General features: G+C 43.2%; 1 protein-coding gene across 5 annotated transcripts in view; it reads left to right on the plus strand.

Annotated features, from left to right (window-relative positions):
- Nucleotides 1-19,017, plus strand: part of NECTIN1 (nectin cell adhesion molecule 1) — a 383,707-nt gene that overhangs the window by 82,083 nt on the left and 282,607 nt on the right. For all 5 annotated transcript variants that reach the window (XM_063943510.1, XM_063943512.1, XM_063943513.1 and 2 more), the window contains exons 2-5: nucleotides 6,251-6,601; nucleotides 7,763-8,065; nucleotides 12,012-12,129; nucleotides 14,592-14,743. In XM_063943510.1, the coding sequence (XP_063799580.1) occupies nucleotides 6,251-6,601; nucleotides 7,763-8,065; nucleotides 12,012-12,129; nucleotides 14,592-14,743 (924 nt within the window). The remainder of the gene's footprint in view (nucleotides 1-6,250; nucleotides 6,602-7,762; nucleotides 8,066-12,011; nucleotides 12,130-14,591; nucleotides 14,744-19,017) is intronic.

Raw genomic sequence — 19,017 nt, forward strand, 5'->3', positions numbered from 1 at the left:
CTCAGTTCTCCATAATGAAGCTATGCTAAGAAAATACATGTATAATTCATAGGTAATCTCAGACTTGCCAGGGCAGACAGACTTGGCTCACGTCAAGTACAGGATGTGTCTTCTTGTTGATGTATGCCCCAGTCCTGTTCCCAAATCATAGGGAAGGGATTGGAATTTAATGGTGACGTCGCTCCCCCCCACATTAATATAAATGGGTAATACAGATTAAACTATTACAATGATCCATTAGTGTATTTGCACAGATATGTGCGCATATGTGACAGAGGATAATGTTGCCCTCAGTCTATCAATGTATTTTGGATAATTTCAATATACTGGATGATTGTTGTTGTTTTTTTTGTTGTTGTTTTTTTAAGCTGGGTACGTACTAGTGCCGATGTGCAGGGTGATTACCCTTTGCTCTGCGAACCGGGAGATTTCCGGTACACACTAGGCAGATATTAATGAGCGTTTCAATGATCGCTGTTCCGTCCCTTATTAATATTCACAGAATGGCATGCGAGGTCGTGTGAATGGGCGTGCAGCATGGGCAAGCACGCAACCTTGCATGTGACCCGCGGAAGCGCAATCGGCCGTACACACTGCACAATACGACCGATTGGTCGTTTCCGATTCACGCGGATCAGACAAATTGGCACGATTTCAAGCAAGCTGTACCCAGCTTTAAACAGCGTTCTCGGTAGTGATACAGCTTGTCAGGTCTACCTATGCCACTGTAGGTATATAATGTGAATAATGCAGGTTGTCCCTTTGGACCTGATTGAGAGGTCTAGGCGAACTGCCTGCCATGCTGATGTTTGCCAGGTTGAGCAATTATTTGCTACTTGTGCATGCGCCAAGTATTCTGGAAACCTCTGCGGCATGCCCGTTACCCTGAGTGTACGCAGAAAATGCCCTACAGGACCGATCTCTGGCAGGAAAGCGATGGCCGTTCCTGGGTGGTGTCTGGAAGGTGGCCTGACGTGAACACAAAAAAACTGTCTACCGGGTGTGATATAGGAGTGTACCGGGCGTGTTCCTGCGGGCTGCGTTCTCGGACGCACAGCCACTTCAACAAAGTTTATGCTCAGACAGAAACTGTACCCCCATAGCGTGAGAGGTGTGGGCATGTACAAGTGCTGATTGTGGACTGCCTAAAACCGCCGGCGGTATTACAGCGTACACGGGCGCAGAAAGTGGGCGTCTCAAGGCTGGCACATCCAGGCGTGTGCTAGGACACAAGCGGAAGGGTAAAACCAGCATTTGCATATTATTGCACCTGTGATTCCGGCAACAGGCGCTAACATACGATGATCAGACATTATTTTACCAACAAATGTATAATGGTATTATTAATATTAATAGTAGTAGTAGTAGTAGTAGTATCTTTCATTATTATTAGTATCCTTTTTTATTATTATTATTATTATTATTATTTTATTATTATTCTTTATTAATATTATTAAACTTTTTTAATCTTTTAAAGAATAACATATAACACATTCCTGCCCATTGCCAATATTCTGAATCCCAAAGGTATGAATGTACAACAGAGTAATTGTTTGGTTTATATACCTGAGTCCCGACACCTGGCACGTGTAGTTTTGCAATCCCACAATGGCACATAATGCATCTCTGTTTTTGTTAACTCGCTTATTCTGAACATCCCATTTTTGTACATGTATTTGGGCTGCTTGCAGCAGAATAAGACCGAGGTAATTGCTACCTTGGAACAAAACCCACAAGCTGCTTTAGCTCTTACACAGGAAAAAAAGAGAATACATTTTTCCATGTTTGAGGCTCGTTGCTTAGGCTAATGCATTCTCTACCAGGCCAAAAGCCAATTTTGTATGGTGGGTTTTATGTTTTTTTTCCACCCGTAACAGTGATGTTAATACTGTGTATTCCCGTCACTGTGCATGTACTGTGAGGTGACTGTGCAGGTAATGCCACACCCCTCCCTCATTGGGGGTAATTCAGAGTTGATCGTAGCAGCAAATTTGTTAGCAGATGGGCAGATGTAACATGTGCAGAGAGAGTTAGATCTGGGTGGGTTATTTTGTTTCTGTGCAGGGTAAATACTGGCTGTTTATTTTAATACTGCAATTAAGATTTCAGTTTGAACACACCCCACCCAAATCTAACTCTCTCTGCACATGTTACATCTGTACTCCCTGCACTGCACATGGTTTTGCCCATCTGCTAACAAATTTGCTGCTACGATCAGGTCTGCATTAGGCCCCTTGTCCCCTGCCCGGACTAGCTCTCAACTGTGCGGCCAATGAATGTGCAAGTGGTCCCGGCACATGCAGGCGATATAGGGGGTAATTCCAAGTTGATCGCAGCAGGAAATTTATTAGCAGTTGGGCAAAACCATGTGCACTGCAGGGGGGGGGGGGGGGGGGGCAGATATAACATTTGCAGAGAGAATTAGATTTGGGTGGGTTATTTTGTTTCTGTGCAGGGTAAATACTGGCTGCTTTATTTTTACACTGCAATTTAGATTGCAGAGTGAACTCACCACACCCAAATCTATCTCTCTCTGACATGTTATATCTGCCTCCCCTGCAGTGCACATGGTTTTGCCCAACTGCTAAAAAAAATTCCTTCTGCGATCAACTTGGAATTACCCCCATAGTGAGTAGAAATGGATGTGGATGAATGGCAGAGATAGTACCTGGTGGAATAAAGCCGGGCACACACTGTGCCGATCAGTCATCGGATCAGATAAACAATCCGATCCTTAGAGCGATTTTCCAGTCAGTGTGTACACCGGTGTTTCCCAACCTCGGTCCTCAAGGCACATATCCGTCCAGGGATTAGTGATATCCATGCACAGATGATTAAACTAAAATAGCTGAGCTATTAATGAAGTCACTGGTATTTAAATATGGCTATCCTTAAAATCTGGACGGTTGGTGCTTCTTGAGGACTGTGATTGGAAACCCCCGCTGCACACACTGAACTCCGTCTATTACTTCAATGTATCAGGTCAGCATTTTTATATTAAGCTGCTCCTAAAACGCGACCTCAGAATCTGATGGTTTACAGGAGCATGCTAAGCCATCTATTGGCGAACGCTTCTGCATACACAGCAATACAATTAATATTCCGATCAGCTGGTCAATGACCCCATAACTGTATAGGTGCGTACCTAGCTTAAATTGGATGTCAGACCATCTCTCATTCAAAACAAATAAACTTTATTGTTTACTCTCCTACTTCCTCCAGCACTGTAGCTCAGTAAGTCATATGTCACATGACAGTACCTTCACAGAATAAGCATGTCACATGACAGTCCCTTCACAGAATAAGCATGTCACATGACAGTACCTTCACAGAATAAGCATGTCACATGACAGTCCCTTCACAGAATAAGCATGTCACATGACAGTACCTTCACAGATTATACAAACACTTCTCCGGCAGTTCTTAGCAGTCTTAGCTAATGCTGCCACCCTTCACAATAGGTACCCCTCTTCACAGGGGCTTCTCTCGCACTGCCTCTCTTTGCAGGGCGCGACGCCACTGGACTGGCCGTGCTACCTGTTTCTGATCGCAGTCCCCTTGTCACAATAAGGACTCCTCATGGGTATTGGCTGGGCATCGCACTGTTTGCCCTGGCCCCACGCTTCTCCCTCGCTGGGGAGCGCATTCCCTGCCGACATGCTGGGTTTTTCCTTTAACATAATCCACTTAAATCCCTCCGGCAAAATTACTGTGAATCTATTTAGCAAAACTGATATTTGTCTTTCCGCTACAGTCAGTCTGTTACGTGTGTCAGGATCTCTGTGTTTTTGTGGTATAAAATGTAACTTATACATACTTTCAAATATGAAGTCACCCTGTGACATTTCCCACAGCCCTGCGACTGTATGTGGCCACAGGACACTAAGGGGGAGATGTACTAAGCCTTTAAGAGTGATAAATTGGAGACTGATAAAGTGCCAGCAAATCAGCTCCTAACAGTCTGTTTGAAAAATGACAGTTGGGAGCTGATTGGTTGGTACTTTGGGGTCTGTTCATGAAGCAGTGAAAAGAGTGGAGAAGTGAGCCTGTGGAGATGTAGCCGTGGCAACCAATCAGCTGCTCCTTAAAACTGTATTGTACGCAAATTCTAAATGTTACTTCAATGCTGATTGGTTGCCATGGGCAACTTCTCCACTGGCTCACTTTCTCCACACGTTTCACTGCTTCATGAATTTGATCTCTTTGGGGTCTATTCATGAAGCAGTGAAAAAGTGGAGAAGTGAGCCTGTGGAGAAGTTGCCCATGGCAACCAATCAGCTGCTCCGTACAATTGTATAGTATGCAAAATCTAAATGATACTTCAATGCTGATTGGTTGCCATGGGCAACTTCTCCACTGGAGAAGTGACTCCACACTTTTCACTGCTTCATGAATAGACCCCTAAATCTCTCTCCACTTTATCACTCTTGAAGGCTTAGTACATCTGCCCCTAACGACTTGATTGTATATCATCGGATGCAGTATCCCACTAGTCTGATGGAATGCAGCCAATATACTGGCTGTCAGGATCCTTGCGTTCAGGAGGCCGATACCGGAATCCCGACACCCGTCCAGTATTCCCACATGGTTGGTGGTAAAATGCAGCAAGCCCGCAAGGGGACTCACTGCCGGGATTCTGGCAGATGGAATACCACTGTCGGTAAAGTGACAACCGCCATCCCATCTGCTGGGATATCATATCTATCCCATTCTGCAAACCTAGGCAACTGCAGTATTACATTTATGCCCCTATGTATTTAGCCAAGTAAATATAGTCAGCAGTTTGGGGTCAGTTTTATATTGCCTCTAAAATGTCATTGGCGACTGGGTTTGTTGTGCAGCATGCCATTAAATGTGATTTCAGTTCTGCTTAATTTAGGAATATTCTGGCTCTGATCTTATCTATCACAATCATTTGTCACTGTTTCTTCCATTTGATAGAAATACATTCATTTTTGCAAGTAGTTGGAAGTTAACACACTCTGCTGGAACAATAGGAATCAAGAAAGGATAATAACATATTTATCTGACTATACAGTTGTGATAAAAGTATTCTGCTTTTATATTTATTTTTCAATTGCGGTAATAATGACCGTTTGCTGATGTTTTTTTAAATGAATTTATTCAGCTCAAAATAATTCTGCTTGTAGATTGCATTTGTCAAGTGACAGGAAAACGCTGCACCTCAGTGTCTCGTGCATGGCACCCGTTCACCACGGCTCTTGATTGAATGGGGCATACCTCACATACCTCATAGTCTTTGGAATGACCGTTAGAAGCTGATTGGTTTGTTTGAGCAACTACTCCACTTTAGTTCTCTCCATGGCTTGACCCATCTCCCCTTCAAAGTTGAAATTTGGCGTGTTTTATTATTTTTCTTTTTTTTTCCTTTTATTGGTCGATTTACAGTAATATGCACATAAACGGTGTGTTTCGTAGGCATAGAAAAACAATATAGTACTAAGATGTACACAACAAAGATATAACAATAATCAAGTGAGTAAGTCCTTTTTTTTTTTTTAAGTGAGACGACAGAGATAGTGCAAGAAAAGAAAGTGTCCTCTAGGTCTATGGTGTGGCCAACCTGCCCAGGGGAGTGAGAGAACGGGAAAAATAGAGACAGGAAAAGGAAGAAACAAGATTGTGAGCAAAAGGGGAAGTAGATAAGAGAGGAGGGGAGGTCCGAGTGGCTGGATCCGGGCAGCCAACAGAAAAGTAAGGGTGCGTAGCTTAATCAGCTACCGAATGGAGAGGGGGCATTTTGAGAAGTGAGCCAGGGTGCCCAGATTTTATCAAACGCCCTGGCTGATTGTCTAATAACACTGGTCATATATTCCATCTTATAAACGTACCAAATGTAAGTGACAACGGATTGTAGGGATGGTGGGGAGGGCAGCCTCCAGGCCTTCGCAATTTGACATGTCGTGGCAGTAGCCACATGACGTAATAACTTGTTCTGATGCGTAGTTAAAGTCGGAAGGTCTAGAGGCAGTAGAAAGTATTTAGGGTCCAGGGGGATTGGGGTGGAAAATAGGGATGAAAGAAGTCGGACAACCTCTTTCCATAAAGGTACTAACCTCGGGCAGGTCCACCAAATATGCATGTATGTCCCCTCAGAAGCACAACCCCTCCAACAGCCGTCTGTAACATCAGGGAACATCGCCTTCAAACGAGAAGGTACATAATACCATTTGGCGTGTTTTCTAATGTATTATGGATTGGTCTCACACATGTTTTCTCTCTCTTTCAGGTGTTCATTCCCAAATAGTCCTCGTAAATGACACCGTTTCAGGATACGTCGGTACAGATGTTATACTTCATTGTAACTTCATCAATCCTCTACCCAATGTCAAGATCACTCAGGTCACATGGCAAAAATCTACAAACGGAACTAAGCAAAATGTGGCTATTTTCAACCCTGCCATGGGGGTGTCTATTCTCCCTCCATACAAAGAGCGTGTGGTATTCCAGAACCCCTCAATCCGTGATGGGACCATCCAGATGAATCGCCTGCAGCTAGATGACGAGGGCGCCTACATCTGTGAATTCGCTACCTTCCCTACAGGGAACCGTGAGAGCCAACTGAACCTCACTGTACTTGGTAAGACTGATGAAGTACATTCTGGCAGACAATGAGCAAATACAGTAATCAGATTTATTTTAAAAAATATATGGAAAATAACCGATAAACAGTGGATGTTTCCCTAGTCCTGTACATTTCCTAGTTGCGGACCTGGCGTATCCCCCTTCTGAAACAGCCTGCTAGCTCATACTTGCTGACTATTTTTATCGGTCACTTGAATAGTGCTTAGTACCAACATAGACTATAGTCATAGATTACTTTCCAACCAGGTTCCCTGTATGTAAAGTGTGGAGTTTGTACGTTCTCCCCATGTTTGTGTATGTTTCCACCAGGTGTTCCTCCAACAGTCCAAATGCATATTGGTAGGTTAATTGCTGTCAAATTAAATTAACTAATACCACTTTTCCATCAAAATCCCTGCGGCACCTATCCGGGTTATTCCTAGATCAGCACCGTCCACATTGCACACAGGTGCAGTGTTAGCGCTTGGAAATGACATCAGCAGCTCCTCCCCCCATGCTGGGAACTGGCCCCAAGCCCTTCTCGTGTAAAATATGGCTCGGTACCCGGGAAGAATTCCTGGGTGACTGAAGCCGTTTCCATTGACAAAAATCCCGGTTGCATGTGCGCTCATGTGCAATAACCTGGGATTTTCAAGTCAGTGGAAAACGGGGTATTAATAAAAGGTAAATCTTAGCGGTTCTGTGTCTACTAGAAGCAAAATTTGGTTCTACCAAAAAGGAAAAATATTCAACCTCACGATTCTGTACAACCTAAACTCTGTAGACCTGTAGCTCCCTTAATTCAGGATATCTGCTATCTGCCATGTGATAAATTTGTATAAATCTTAATTTATATAAAATAACAGTTCAAACTATTTTTTCTTTCCCTTTGTATTCAGAGTTAATATTTCAGGACATAATTGAACATAAAACATGTATTTCGTCCCAGTTTACTATTTTTTATAAATATACACTATACTTAAATGTAAATAAATACAACATATTTCTGTAGGTTTGTTTTGTAATCGACCTGGTGGCTGCAGGGTCCTAGTCCTCTACAGCAGGACTATGCAGAAGGAATGATTGTAAAGATTTTGGACGATAAAAAACTACAATGCAAAATATATTTTCTGTTTTGCTTTTACGCAATATTAATTATTTGCTTTTTGTTTTATAGCAAAACCTACCAATCAAATGGAGGAGACTTCAAAGCAATTGGTTGCATTTCCAGTGTCAAAGGACAAGGTGGTTGTTGCTACATGTGTTTCCGCGAATGGGAAACCCCCAAGCACCATAACCTGGGAGACCAAGTTAAAAGGGGAGGCGGAGTTTCAAGAAATAAAGAATGAAAATGGCACAGTGACCGTGATCAGTCGCTACAAACTTGTGCCAACCCGGGAGGCTCACAAACAGCCTCTTACCTGCGTCATAAATTACCAGACGGAGAGAGTCACAAAAAGCATCATGCTTAGTGTACAATGTAAGTATATGCTGGTGGCAGCTATCGGCTCACAGAAATGGGATTGGGAAGGGCATGGCTGAGCTCGGTGTCTTGTCCCTAATTCCTATTTTAAATGATGTGCATGTGTTAAAGTGTTAATAAATGTACTAGACTAGAGTGTGCTAGGGTGTTCCAAGCGGAATGCATGAAATATTCAGTAAGAGACCTGATTGCGCAGATCTCCGGGAAAATGGTCGGCGGACATTTTCCCAGTGATTTCTCTACTGCGCATGTGGGGAACTCTGTGAAAATGGCTGCTGCGCCATTTTAAAGGTGATTTAACAGCGCTGCTGCCAGTGGATCATTGATGGTCTTGTAGCCATCGATGGTCTGTTGCTGATGATAAGTGTGTGTGGTTTTTTTTTCCATTGATGGTGGTGCCCCGATTTTGAAGAACATCAGTGGTGCCAGTGGGACGCCTGAGGTGTGTGCATGGCTAAACCATCAGTGGTTTTCTGCTCATGGTTTAAAACCAACAACCATCGATGTTAGTCAATATTGGCCATCACTACTGCTGGTTACACAAAATACACAAATGTTTACACCCTTCACGGGTATTGATGGTAATTGGACCTCTGACATTACTTTCAGTGGAAAGTACACATATTACAAATAAAAACATAAAGGTGCAATGCTCAACATAAAAATAGACACTATGGGTCTGAATCTTGTGAAAGCGCAGCTATGATGGTGGGAGGACTGTGCACGTGCGGGCTATGTACTGCGCATGTGCCGGCCTTCATCTGGGAGTCTGCTCGCAGTGTCTCTAAACCACTGCCTAATTGACAGTCTGTCGCAGTTTGGGAGTGGCACCAGCTTGCGTTCCCAGAAACGAGCGTATCGCCCCCCCTTTTCTGGGAGTGACGAGGCCAGGGTCCGCGTTGGAAGATGCAGATTTCATGGCCTTCACTACACAGGTAAAACGGACATTCTAAGTAGCCTTTGGCTTTCTCAGATGGTCAGTGCTGCAACTATTGCAACCAATGGTCGCAGTGGTGATCCGATGTTGTGTCGTGTTCCACATCTGATAGGGAAAAGTAGATTGGGGAGGCTGGGTCATCCAATCACAGACTAAACAATTCCAGAATCAAAGATACAAACTAATAAGCAGAGTGTATACATGCTCCATTGTAGGCGTATAACGGAACATTGACATATTTGCCCCAAATAAAAAGTGCTGCTGCCTCATATTTTCCCCAGATTGTGTCTGAGGGATGAGCTTTTGCACTATGTAATAAATGTAAAATATTTTTATTGAGAAAGCGTATCTAGGATGTTGTATGTTAGAATGAAATGTACTATGGCCAATTTATGAGACTTAATTTTAAAGTAAAAGTTACATTGCGCTAATTTTAATTGAACTAAGTGAATCGAGAATGATTTAAGAAATAAAAGCACATTTATGTATGTCAAATCTTCACAAATGATTTAGGGGCCTATTTATCACCATCCGCATCCAGGATGCAGCTGACAGGTGATAAAATCGCCCAAACTAGCACTGCGATAATTGATTACATCACAGGGATGTATCAAATATCGCATGCAGGAACAGAGGTTGCGCTCAAGCTCTGTCCCTGCGATGATACTCTACAGCATCATCGGGGTATTTTTTGGAAAAAATACCCCGATGTCCTGCTGCGCGAATGCGCCGCCCCTGCCGACATCGCTGCTGCCCGGTCGACCCCACCATGCCGCGACTACCCCCGCGTGCCACGGTTTCCCCCCCCCCCCCCAAAAAAAAGATCAATATACTCACCAGTCCAGGGAGCCGGTCCCCGCTGCTCCTGCTGGGCTGCCCGGCGCCGGATCCTGTGCGCTGCGGTGACCCCCGGTGCTGTAAAGTGCGCTGCCGCTTTGCATCATCACTTTACTGCACCGGGGTCACATTGCAGCACATGGGGGACCCAGCACCCGGCAGTGCTCACCGGAGCAGCGGACACAGGCTCCCTGGACAGGTGAGTATGGTTTTTGGTAAGTGTTGTGTACATATTTAGAAGGGATGCGTTAAGCATCCTGGCTTCCGGGATGGCGGCGGTCATGTGACTGATGCCGGAATCCTGACACCACTCAGGAGACTTGCACCGGATCACCGACAGCTGACATCCCGAAGATTTATTTATTTATTTATTAACAGTTTCTTATATAGCGCAGCATATTCCGTTGCGCTTTACAATTAGAACAACAGTAATAGAACAAAACTGGGTAAAAACAGACAGACAGAGGTAGGAAGGCCCTGCTCGCAAGCTTACAATCTATAGGGAAATAGGCATAGATACACAAGGATATATGCTACCTATTGCATAATGGCCCACCAGATTGCTAGGTTCTTAATGGGTTGTATGATGATACCCCACAAAGTTGTCCAAGTGTCAGGAGGGTGTGAGACTAAAGAAAGACAAGATATGTGATGTTATGAATACTCTACAGAGGATGTAATTAGATAGGGAAGCACTGAAGGTTATGTGCGTGGTTCTAAAATTTGATAGGCTTGTCTGAAGAGGTGAGTTTTCAGGGAACATTTAAAGGTTTGGAGACTAGAGGCGAGTCTTACTGTGCGTGGGAGGGCATTCCACAGAGTGGGTGAAGCCCGGATAAAGTCCTGTAATTTTGAGTGTGAACAAGTAATGCGTGTGGATGAGAGACGTAGATCTTGTGCAGAGCGGAGAGGTCGGGTAGGGAGATATTTTGAGATGAGTGAAGAGATGTATGTTGGTGCAGTTTGGTTAATAGCCTTGTATGTGAGTAAAAGTATTTTATATTTAATACGGTAGAATACCGGTAACCAATGGAGGGACTGACAGAGCGGATCTGCAGACGATGAACGTCTGGCAAGGAAGATTAGCCTCGCAGCTGCATTCAAAATGGATTGTAGTGGTGAGAGCCTATGTTTGGGAAGACCGGTCAGGAGACTATTACAATAATCAATGCGGGAGATAATGAGAGCATGGATTAGAGTTTTTGCTGTGTCTTGTGTAAGATATGGTCGTATTTTGGATATGTTTCTTAGATGTATGTAACATGATCTTGAGACAGATTGAATGTGGGTAACAAAGGACAGTTCAGAGTCAAGAATGACACCTAGGCAGCGAGCTTGTGGGGTAGGGGTGATTGCAGAGTTCTCAACAGTGATAGAGATATCAGGTTGGAAACTACTATTGGCCGGTGGAAATATAATTAATTCTGTTTTGGAAATATTAAGTTTGAGGTGACGAGATGTCATCCAAGATGAAATGGCAGAAAGGCATTCAGTGACACGGCCCAATACAGATGGTGACAAATCAGGGGAGGATAGGTAGATTTGAGTATCATCCGCATACAGATGGTACTGAAATCCGAAAGAGTTGATTAGTTTGCCAAGAGATGTGGTATAGATAGAGAAAAGCAGAGGACCTAGGACTGAGCCTTGCGGTACTCCAAATGAGAGAGGTAGCGAACGAGAGGTGGAATCAGAGAAACGAACACTGAAGGAGCGATTAGATAGGTAGGATGAGAACCAAGAAAGGTGAAGATGAATATCGGCGTGCGGGTTAGGGCCCGGTTGGGGTGCGTGGGGGAGGGATGTGTGTGTGTGTTTAGGATTAGGCACTGGCAGTTAGCCGCCTTAGCCGCCAATCCCCGGGGGTTAGCCGTAGCCAACACCCCTGAAGGGTTAGCCCTAGCCGCCACCTCCAGAGGTTTAGGGATAGGGTAGGGGACGGGGGGTAGAAATACTTACCGCCTTTGATGTCAGGATCTTCAATGTCGGCATCCTGACCATCGGGATATAGTATGTATTCCATTTGGAATACATTTTGCTTTTAATGTTGTCATTTTTAACTGTATTGTTTGTTTTTTTTCTTTCCTCATTTACCATTTTTTTCCATTTACTTCTTTTATCCTCTATCCCATCTGACAATGTTACTTTCCTTTGTTGACTTCCTCCCAGATGAGCCCCAAGTCTCCATTGAAGGTTTTGATGGGAACTGGTACGTGAAGCGTTCCGAGGTGAAATTGTTGTGCAGAGCAGATGCTAATCCACCTCCATTCTCATACCAGTGGCGAATGTAAGCACGGCTTCCATTACTATCTTCTTATACATACCTATGGTTAAAAAAAAGTCATGTCTTATAGATCATTTATTTGTACGGTAGATCCGACATTTGAATAGAAATATATTATATGCATTTTAGTTGTTTGAGTTGTTACTGCACTCGCGGTATTGGCAGAATGGCCAACTCCTCATGCATCTATGTTTGCGCCTAAGAAGGGGGCGACCAGAAAATCTGTAGAAAAAGAACAAGCTGCAAGCTTACCACGGGCTGCAAATGAATAGTCCTGAGCAATTGCTATTAACCCTGTGGCTAATTGGATTCGGCTCTTAGATCTTGTAATACTCGAAAAATGATCTTCTACTTATTATTGGCCTTAAGATGGTCACACCCATTTAAATGTTTTTGTTTCAAAACCGGCAATATAATTTCTTTGTGCAAGCCCATCAGTGTACAATTCCACACTCGTATGTACTACTGGATCTTTTGAAATCTGATTTACAGTTTATTTGGTAGCACACGTGTCCGTTATTTATGTTTTTCATTTGAAAATAATCGGAATGAATGATGGACTTGTGATGCAGGAGACCTGGTGCCTCTAGCTGGCACCTGGAAGGAGATAGCTGTGTGATCGTTAATTATATGGCACTGACTAAACAAATGTTTGTTTATGAGGGTGTCTAAGGCGACACCCCTGAGCCAATAAACTCTTACTGCTGCACTTTCTTGATGAAGACAGAACAAAGACTCTTGCATAGAGGAGAGTTAATAAGTGCATGATTCATTTCAAGCAATAGAACTTTTGGAAAGAAAGATAAAAGGGCAATCAATACAATTTATATACAGTATGTACGTATGTACGTACGTACGTACGTACGTACGTACGTACGTACGTACGTACGTACGAGGGTGGTTCAATAAATAAGGTAACAAAACCTCTCATTAAGTAAAATTATTCAACTCGTACATATACGTGTAATCAATAGTATTCTAATCAGTAGTATGGCCTCCCCGTACTTGCCTAAGCATTTGTTCCGCCGGTGCACCAAGGCATCTATCCCGGCATAGAAAAAAATCACCCTGGTGCTTCTTCAATGGTCCAAAGTGATAAAAATCTCTCGGTGCCAGGTCGATGCTGTGGGGAAGATGGTCCAGGACCTCTCAATGGTAGCTCTGTAACAACGCAAGCGTGCGGTTGGATGAGTGTGACCTGGTGTTATCGTGCAAACCGGTTTCTGTGACTTGATGTTATCACCGTACACCTTGACCAGTTGGGGATGAAGTTCCGATGCTGATTTGCCCTTTAGTTGAAGATATCTGCTCACACAACGCACCTCAATGCTGGGACAGTATGACGGATATGAGGCACAGTCTAATGCCCCTGAGGGGAAGCAGTGGTCTACCGACTCTGGCCTGGTGGGAAATTAGAAAGAAATCGAGAACATTACACACATGAGAGGTCTTATTACCTTGTTTATTGAACCCCCCTCATATATATTTCTTATTAAGATCTATTCTTCAATTCCAACTTCAACTTCCTTCCTGCCGGTACTCAAGTTGCATTAAATGGCAGTCTGTCTCTTTTAGACATCTTTACCCAACTATCTGAACTAGTAAATATAAACACATTGCCAAAGAAGTTCAAGTTATCTCAGCGTATGATAACTTTTGCCTGTGTAGTAATAAGTTATTTTATATAAAGTAACTTGCATTTTAGGTTGTTTTTTTGTGGCCTATTAATGTTACGTTGAGCTATACATGAAATGTTGATAATTCCCTTTAGACAAAGCCGTGCTAAAAGTGTTTCAACACATACCATGCACAATAAATGTAGTCCTTGTTTGCAGTTTTTTTAAATTAAGTAATGGCCATCCAAATGTATCATGATTTTCTTTTAATGTATTACATATTTCCATATTTAGCTGCATAACAGGTCTTTCTAGGTATGAGCTGTTCTCCAGTTATTATGTATAGGCGGCAGTGTGAACAGTGCTGTGTATGGTTTATATTTATGCTGAAATATTTCTGTTATGCGGGTCTGCTTTGTATGTTATTATATGGCTAGCATTTTGCACAAGTCATTTAACTGTTCTTGATGGAATAACTAAACAATATACCTAAACTACAGAGCTGCAGGCACCATACATGTTTCTATTCTAGACGTTCCGATGGATCCATCCAGTTGGCTATATACGTGTGGTTGGATTAACGACTGATCCGACCATTCTGCAGTCAGGATTTAACATGTGCCGGCAGATGCCAAAGAGAGAGACACCAAGTCAATTGAACATAAAAATACACCAGAATAATAACTTGACATTTTTTTTTGTTTAACATTGATTGTAGAACATTATATTACATACAGTTTTTAAAAAATAAATAAATAAATAAAAAAAAGTTATGGTTTCTCACTAAACATTAAAATGTTTTAATATGAGAGATGACCTAACTGGACTTGTGCATCATCTTTCTTACAGGACAAATGGCTCCCTCCCAGACAGTGCAGAGATAAATAATAACACCTTGTATTTCCGGGGGTCGGTCACCTACAGTCTCTCTGGAACATACGTTTGTGAAGCCAGGAACTCGATTGGAAGCCAGACCGGTCAGGTGGAGGTTAATGTTACAGGTAAGAAAATGATCAGAAGGGTCTTTATATTGTGAATCTCTGAGTTTCCAATTTAATGGAATTGGGTAAAAATGTCATCTTCTGGTTTTCGAGTAACACTTATAGGGGGGAATTCAAATGTTTGAAAAGTCAGTTGGGTGTCTGTTTTTTCCTGTCTATTAGGTAGGAAAAAACAGACACCCAACTGACTTTTCAAGCAATTGAATATCCCCCATAATGTCTTATAAATCATCGGTTGTTCATTAAACTTCTTTATTTTGACTTAAGCTAGGTACACACTATACAATTATCTGGCAAATAATATGCCAGATTTAGCTGGTTGGAATGAAGATCTGGTAATGGATGAGAGCAAATGGCAATCCACCATTTGCTCCCAAAAACGGCAAAACGGACAAAAACAGTTCATCCAAGTTGGTTACATTTGTGTTTAAGCAGGTTTTGTTGGTTTTCCAGTGTTTGGGAGCAAATGGTCGATTGTCTTTTGCTCTCATCCATTACAAGATTTTCATTCCAACAAGCCAGATCTGGCAGATTATCTGCCAGATAATTGTATAGTGTGTACCTATCTTAACAGTATTTGTCGTTGTGTGTGTACAAATTATAGAGTTCTAAGTAAGCAAATGACCAATTCAGTAGGATACAGTATACTATCATAGCATACTGGCTAAGGAACATCTGTTAGAGAGGTAGAATAAGGACATATTAGAGAGATAGAATAAGGGAGTATTAGAGAGGTACAAGGGGCTTTTTTTTTAAAGGACACTCCCATTTAAATGTTAACGTTTAAATGAGCCGCTCCTCCTCTTGCAGACCCTCAGGAACTGGATGCTAATGCAGTTTTTCTTAGGGTTCCTCTGTTTCTGTGAAAAGGGTTATAGCTTATTTAGCTGATTACCAGTGTTCCCCAGCCAAATATGTCTTCCAGATGGGATTTTACCCCACAGGCAAATAGGATGTTGCAAGTGCTTTGCTTGCAGCTTCCCATTGGTCCATGTGGTCACACCTCTACAAGCTCTATACATTTCAGCGATATATTTATATATAATAAATATATACTGTGTGTGTGCGTGTGTGTGTGTGTGTATATATATATATATATATATATATATAGTGCAAAGGTGTCCGGCACTCTCTGTCATATTCCAACGAGCCTGGGTGCCCTCCGCGAAGTTGAGTAATACAGTAGAAAAAAGGCAGCGGTACTACGGAGTAAGTGAACAAAAAAATTTGTATTAAAGCATGAGGATGGTCACTGAAAAATGCCCAACGTTTCAGTGGCCGCAGCCCCTTTGTCAAGGCGGGAACCACCTTGACAAAGGGGCTGCGGGCCCCGAAATGTTGGCCATTTTTCAGTGACCATCCTCATGCTTTAATACAAAAAGTTTTTTTCACTTACTCCGGAGTACTGCTGCCTTTTTTCTACTGTGTATATATGTGTGTGTGTGTATGTATATGTATATGTATGTATGTATATATATATATATATATATATATATATATGTATATAGCCTGGAGTGCATTCGCACACTAAAAGGTTTTTATACATTTCACCATTACTCACACATACATTGTACAGTAAACAATTTGAGATAATTTTTTATGAAAATGAAGGTCCTATCTGGTTTCACTCATCTGGGAACCAACAAAAGGAAAAGTGAATCTGACACTTATTCGATTTTGCATTTGCTTTTTATTTGGGATACTTATTATGATATTTTCTGTTGTAAGTGGTTATTTTTTGTATTAATATTAGCACTGAAGAAGTTGTGTGCATGTCCTGCTTTCATACCTCTGACAAAGTAGAATGCTGCCTGAAATGCTTGATCAGGGAACAATTCCTGTTCCAGTTCATTGTAATTAGGGTACATAAAAAAAAAAAAAATTATGTGTGTGTATATATATATATATATATATATATATATATATATATATATATATATAAAATAATTAATCAATTATTAACTATACTTTTTGAAATATAATTAAATCTGCTTGTGCTGAGGATCATATTAAGTGCGTGTTTCCTGTTTAATGGAAAGTTCTGGTGTTGGTATGAGTATTCATTGTTTATTGTACTGTTTATTTGAATTGTGTGCACTATGGAGGATGTATGTATGGTGCATTCACTTTTCTATGTGCTGAAGGAGTTCCTGTAGAAGTAGCCAAGCTAATCCGCATTACTGGCCTGATTCTGTGTGGGAAGTCCGAATGCGGCCTCATCTCACAATTGTTATCAGTCTGTGCATGCGCTATAGCTAACACAGGCATCTATGCTCTCATATAACTATAAATACAGGCAGATAGTCATACAGCACTTACTATCGCAGGAGACATCCGGAAATGCAACCAGATTACATGCGACTTAGGATCAGGCTTTGTGTCTTTAGAACAGTGTTGCACCAATATCCATAAGTGCGTCTGTGCTTTAGGGGAACATGTACTAAGCAGTGATGAAAGTAGAGAAGTGAGCCAGTGGAGAAGTTGCCCATGGCAACCAATCAGCATTGACGTAACATTTATAATTTGCATACTATAAGAGTGTACAGAGCAGCTGATTGGTTGCCATGGGCAACTTCTCCACTGGCTCACTTCTCCACTTTTATCACTGCTTAGTACATGTCCCCCTTAGCACCTAATGTGCAGCCTGCACATCACAGCTATGTCACACCTACAGTACTGTATGCAGGATGGAACAGGTTTTCTTCATTCTCCTGGTGGAAGTATGTCTGTCCTACAAAAAATGAAGGAGGACTTTTGGTAGCACAGAGCGGTTCTCTACCCTTTCAAGAGCCAGGAAGTATTTGCAAGACTGCACATGTCATAAACAAAGCTCTTTGTCATAGGAACTGCAAGGACAAGCATCCTGTCAGTCACTGAGCCAGCCACTTGTAGGGAAAGCATTATTACTTCTCCCCTTTCCTCCCCCATACACATTCTTCTCTGTGTACACACATGCCAGAAAAGTACCGCAAATCAGTATTGCTGCAATTATATATATATATATATATATATATATATATATATTTATTTAGCATAGTATAAATGAGTAACATTAGATGGCATGACCGACCGTGCACTATTTCCTAATGACCACGCACTTCCAGCTACTTCCAACTGTCACATTACCTATTATCTGTAGCCAAGCCCAACTGTAACCAACAACATCACTCACGAAGAATCTGCTCGTCCCTGCCTCAGTGACAGCAGCACATCTCCACCTCATTGATAACAGCACATCCCCGCCTCACTGACAGCAGCACATCCCCGCCTCACTGACAGCAGCACATCCCCGCCTCACTGACAGCAGCACATCCCCGCCTCACTGACCGCAGCACATCCCCGCCTCACTGACAGCAGCACATCCCCGCCTCACTGACCGCAGCACATCCCCGCCTCACTGACCGCAGCACATCCCCGCCTCGCTGACCGCAGCACATCCCCGCCTCGCTGACAGCAGCACATCCCCGCCTTACTGACAGCAGCATATCCCCGCCTCACTGACAGCAGCACATCCCCGCCTTACTGACAGCAGCATATCCCCGCCTCACTGACAGCAGCACATCCCCGCCTTACTGACAGCAGCACATCCCCATCTCACTGACAGCAGCACATCCCCGCCTCACTGACAGCAGCACATCCCCGCCTTACTGACAGCAGCACATCCCCACCTCGCTGACAGCAGCACATCCCTGCCTCGCTGACAGCAGCACATCCCTGCCTCGCTGACAGCAGCACATCCCCGCCTTACTGACAGCAGCACATCCCCACCTCGCTGACAGCAGCACATCTCCACCTCACTGATAACAGCACATCCCCGCCTCGCTGACAGCAGCACATCCCTGCCTCGCTGACAGCAGCACATCCCCGCCTCACTGACAGCAGCATATCCCCGCCTCAGTGACAGCGGCACATCCCCGCCTCACTGACAGCAGCACATCCCTGCCTCGCTGACAGCAGCACATCCCCGCCTTACTGACAGCAGCGCATCCCCATCTCACTGACAGCAGCGCATCCCCATCTCACTGACAGCAGCGCATCCCCGCCTCACTGACAGCAGCATATCCCCACCTCTCTGACAGCAGCATATCCCCACCTCACTGACAGCAGCATATCCCCACCTCTCTGACAGCAGCGCATCCCCATCTCACTGACAGCAGCGCATCCCCATCTCACTGACAGCAGCGCATCCCCGCCTCACTGACAGCATGATTATAAGTGTGTGCAGACTATTTACTGAGCTGGAGGGGCAAACATGGCAGCTTGCAGGTAGGAGT

Source organism: Pseudophryne corroboree, chromosome 10 (assembly GCF_028390025.1).
Source record: "Pseudophryne corroboree isolate aPseCor3 chromosome 10, aPseCor3.hap2, whole genome shotgun sequence".
NCBI lineage: Eukaryota > Metazoa > Chordata > Amphibia > Anura > Myobatrachidae > Pseudophryne > Pseudophryne corroboree.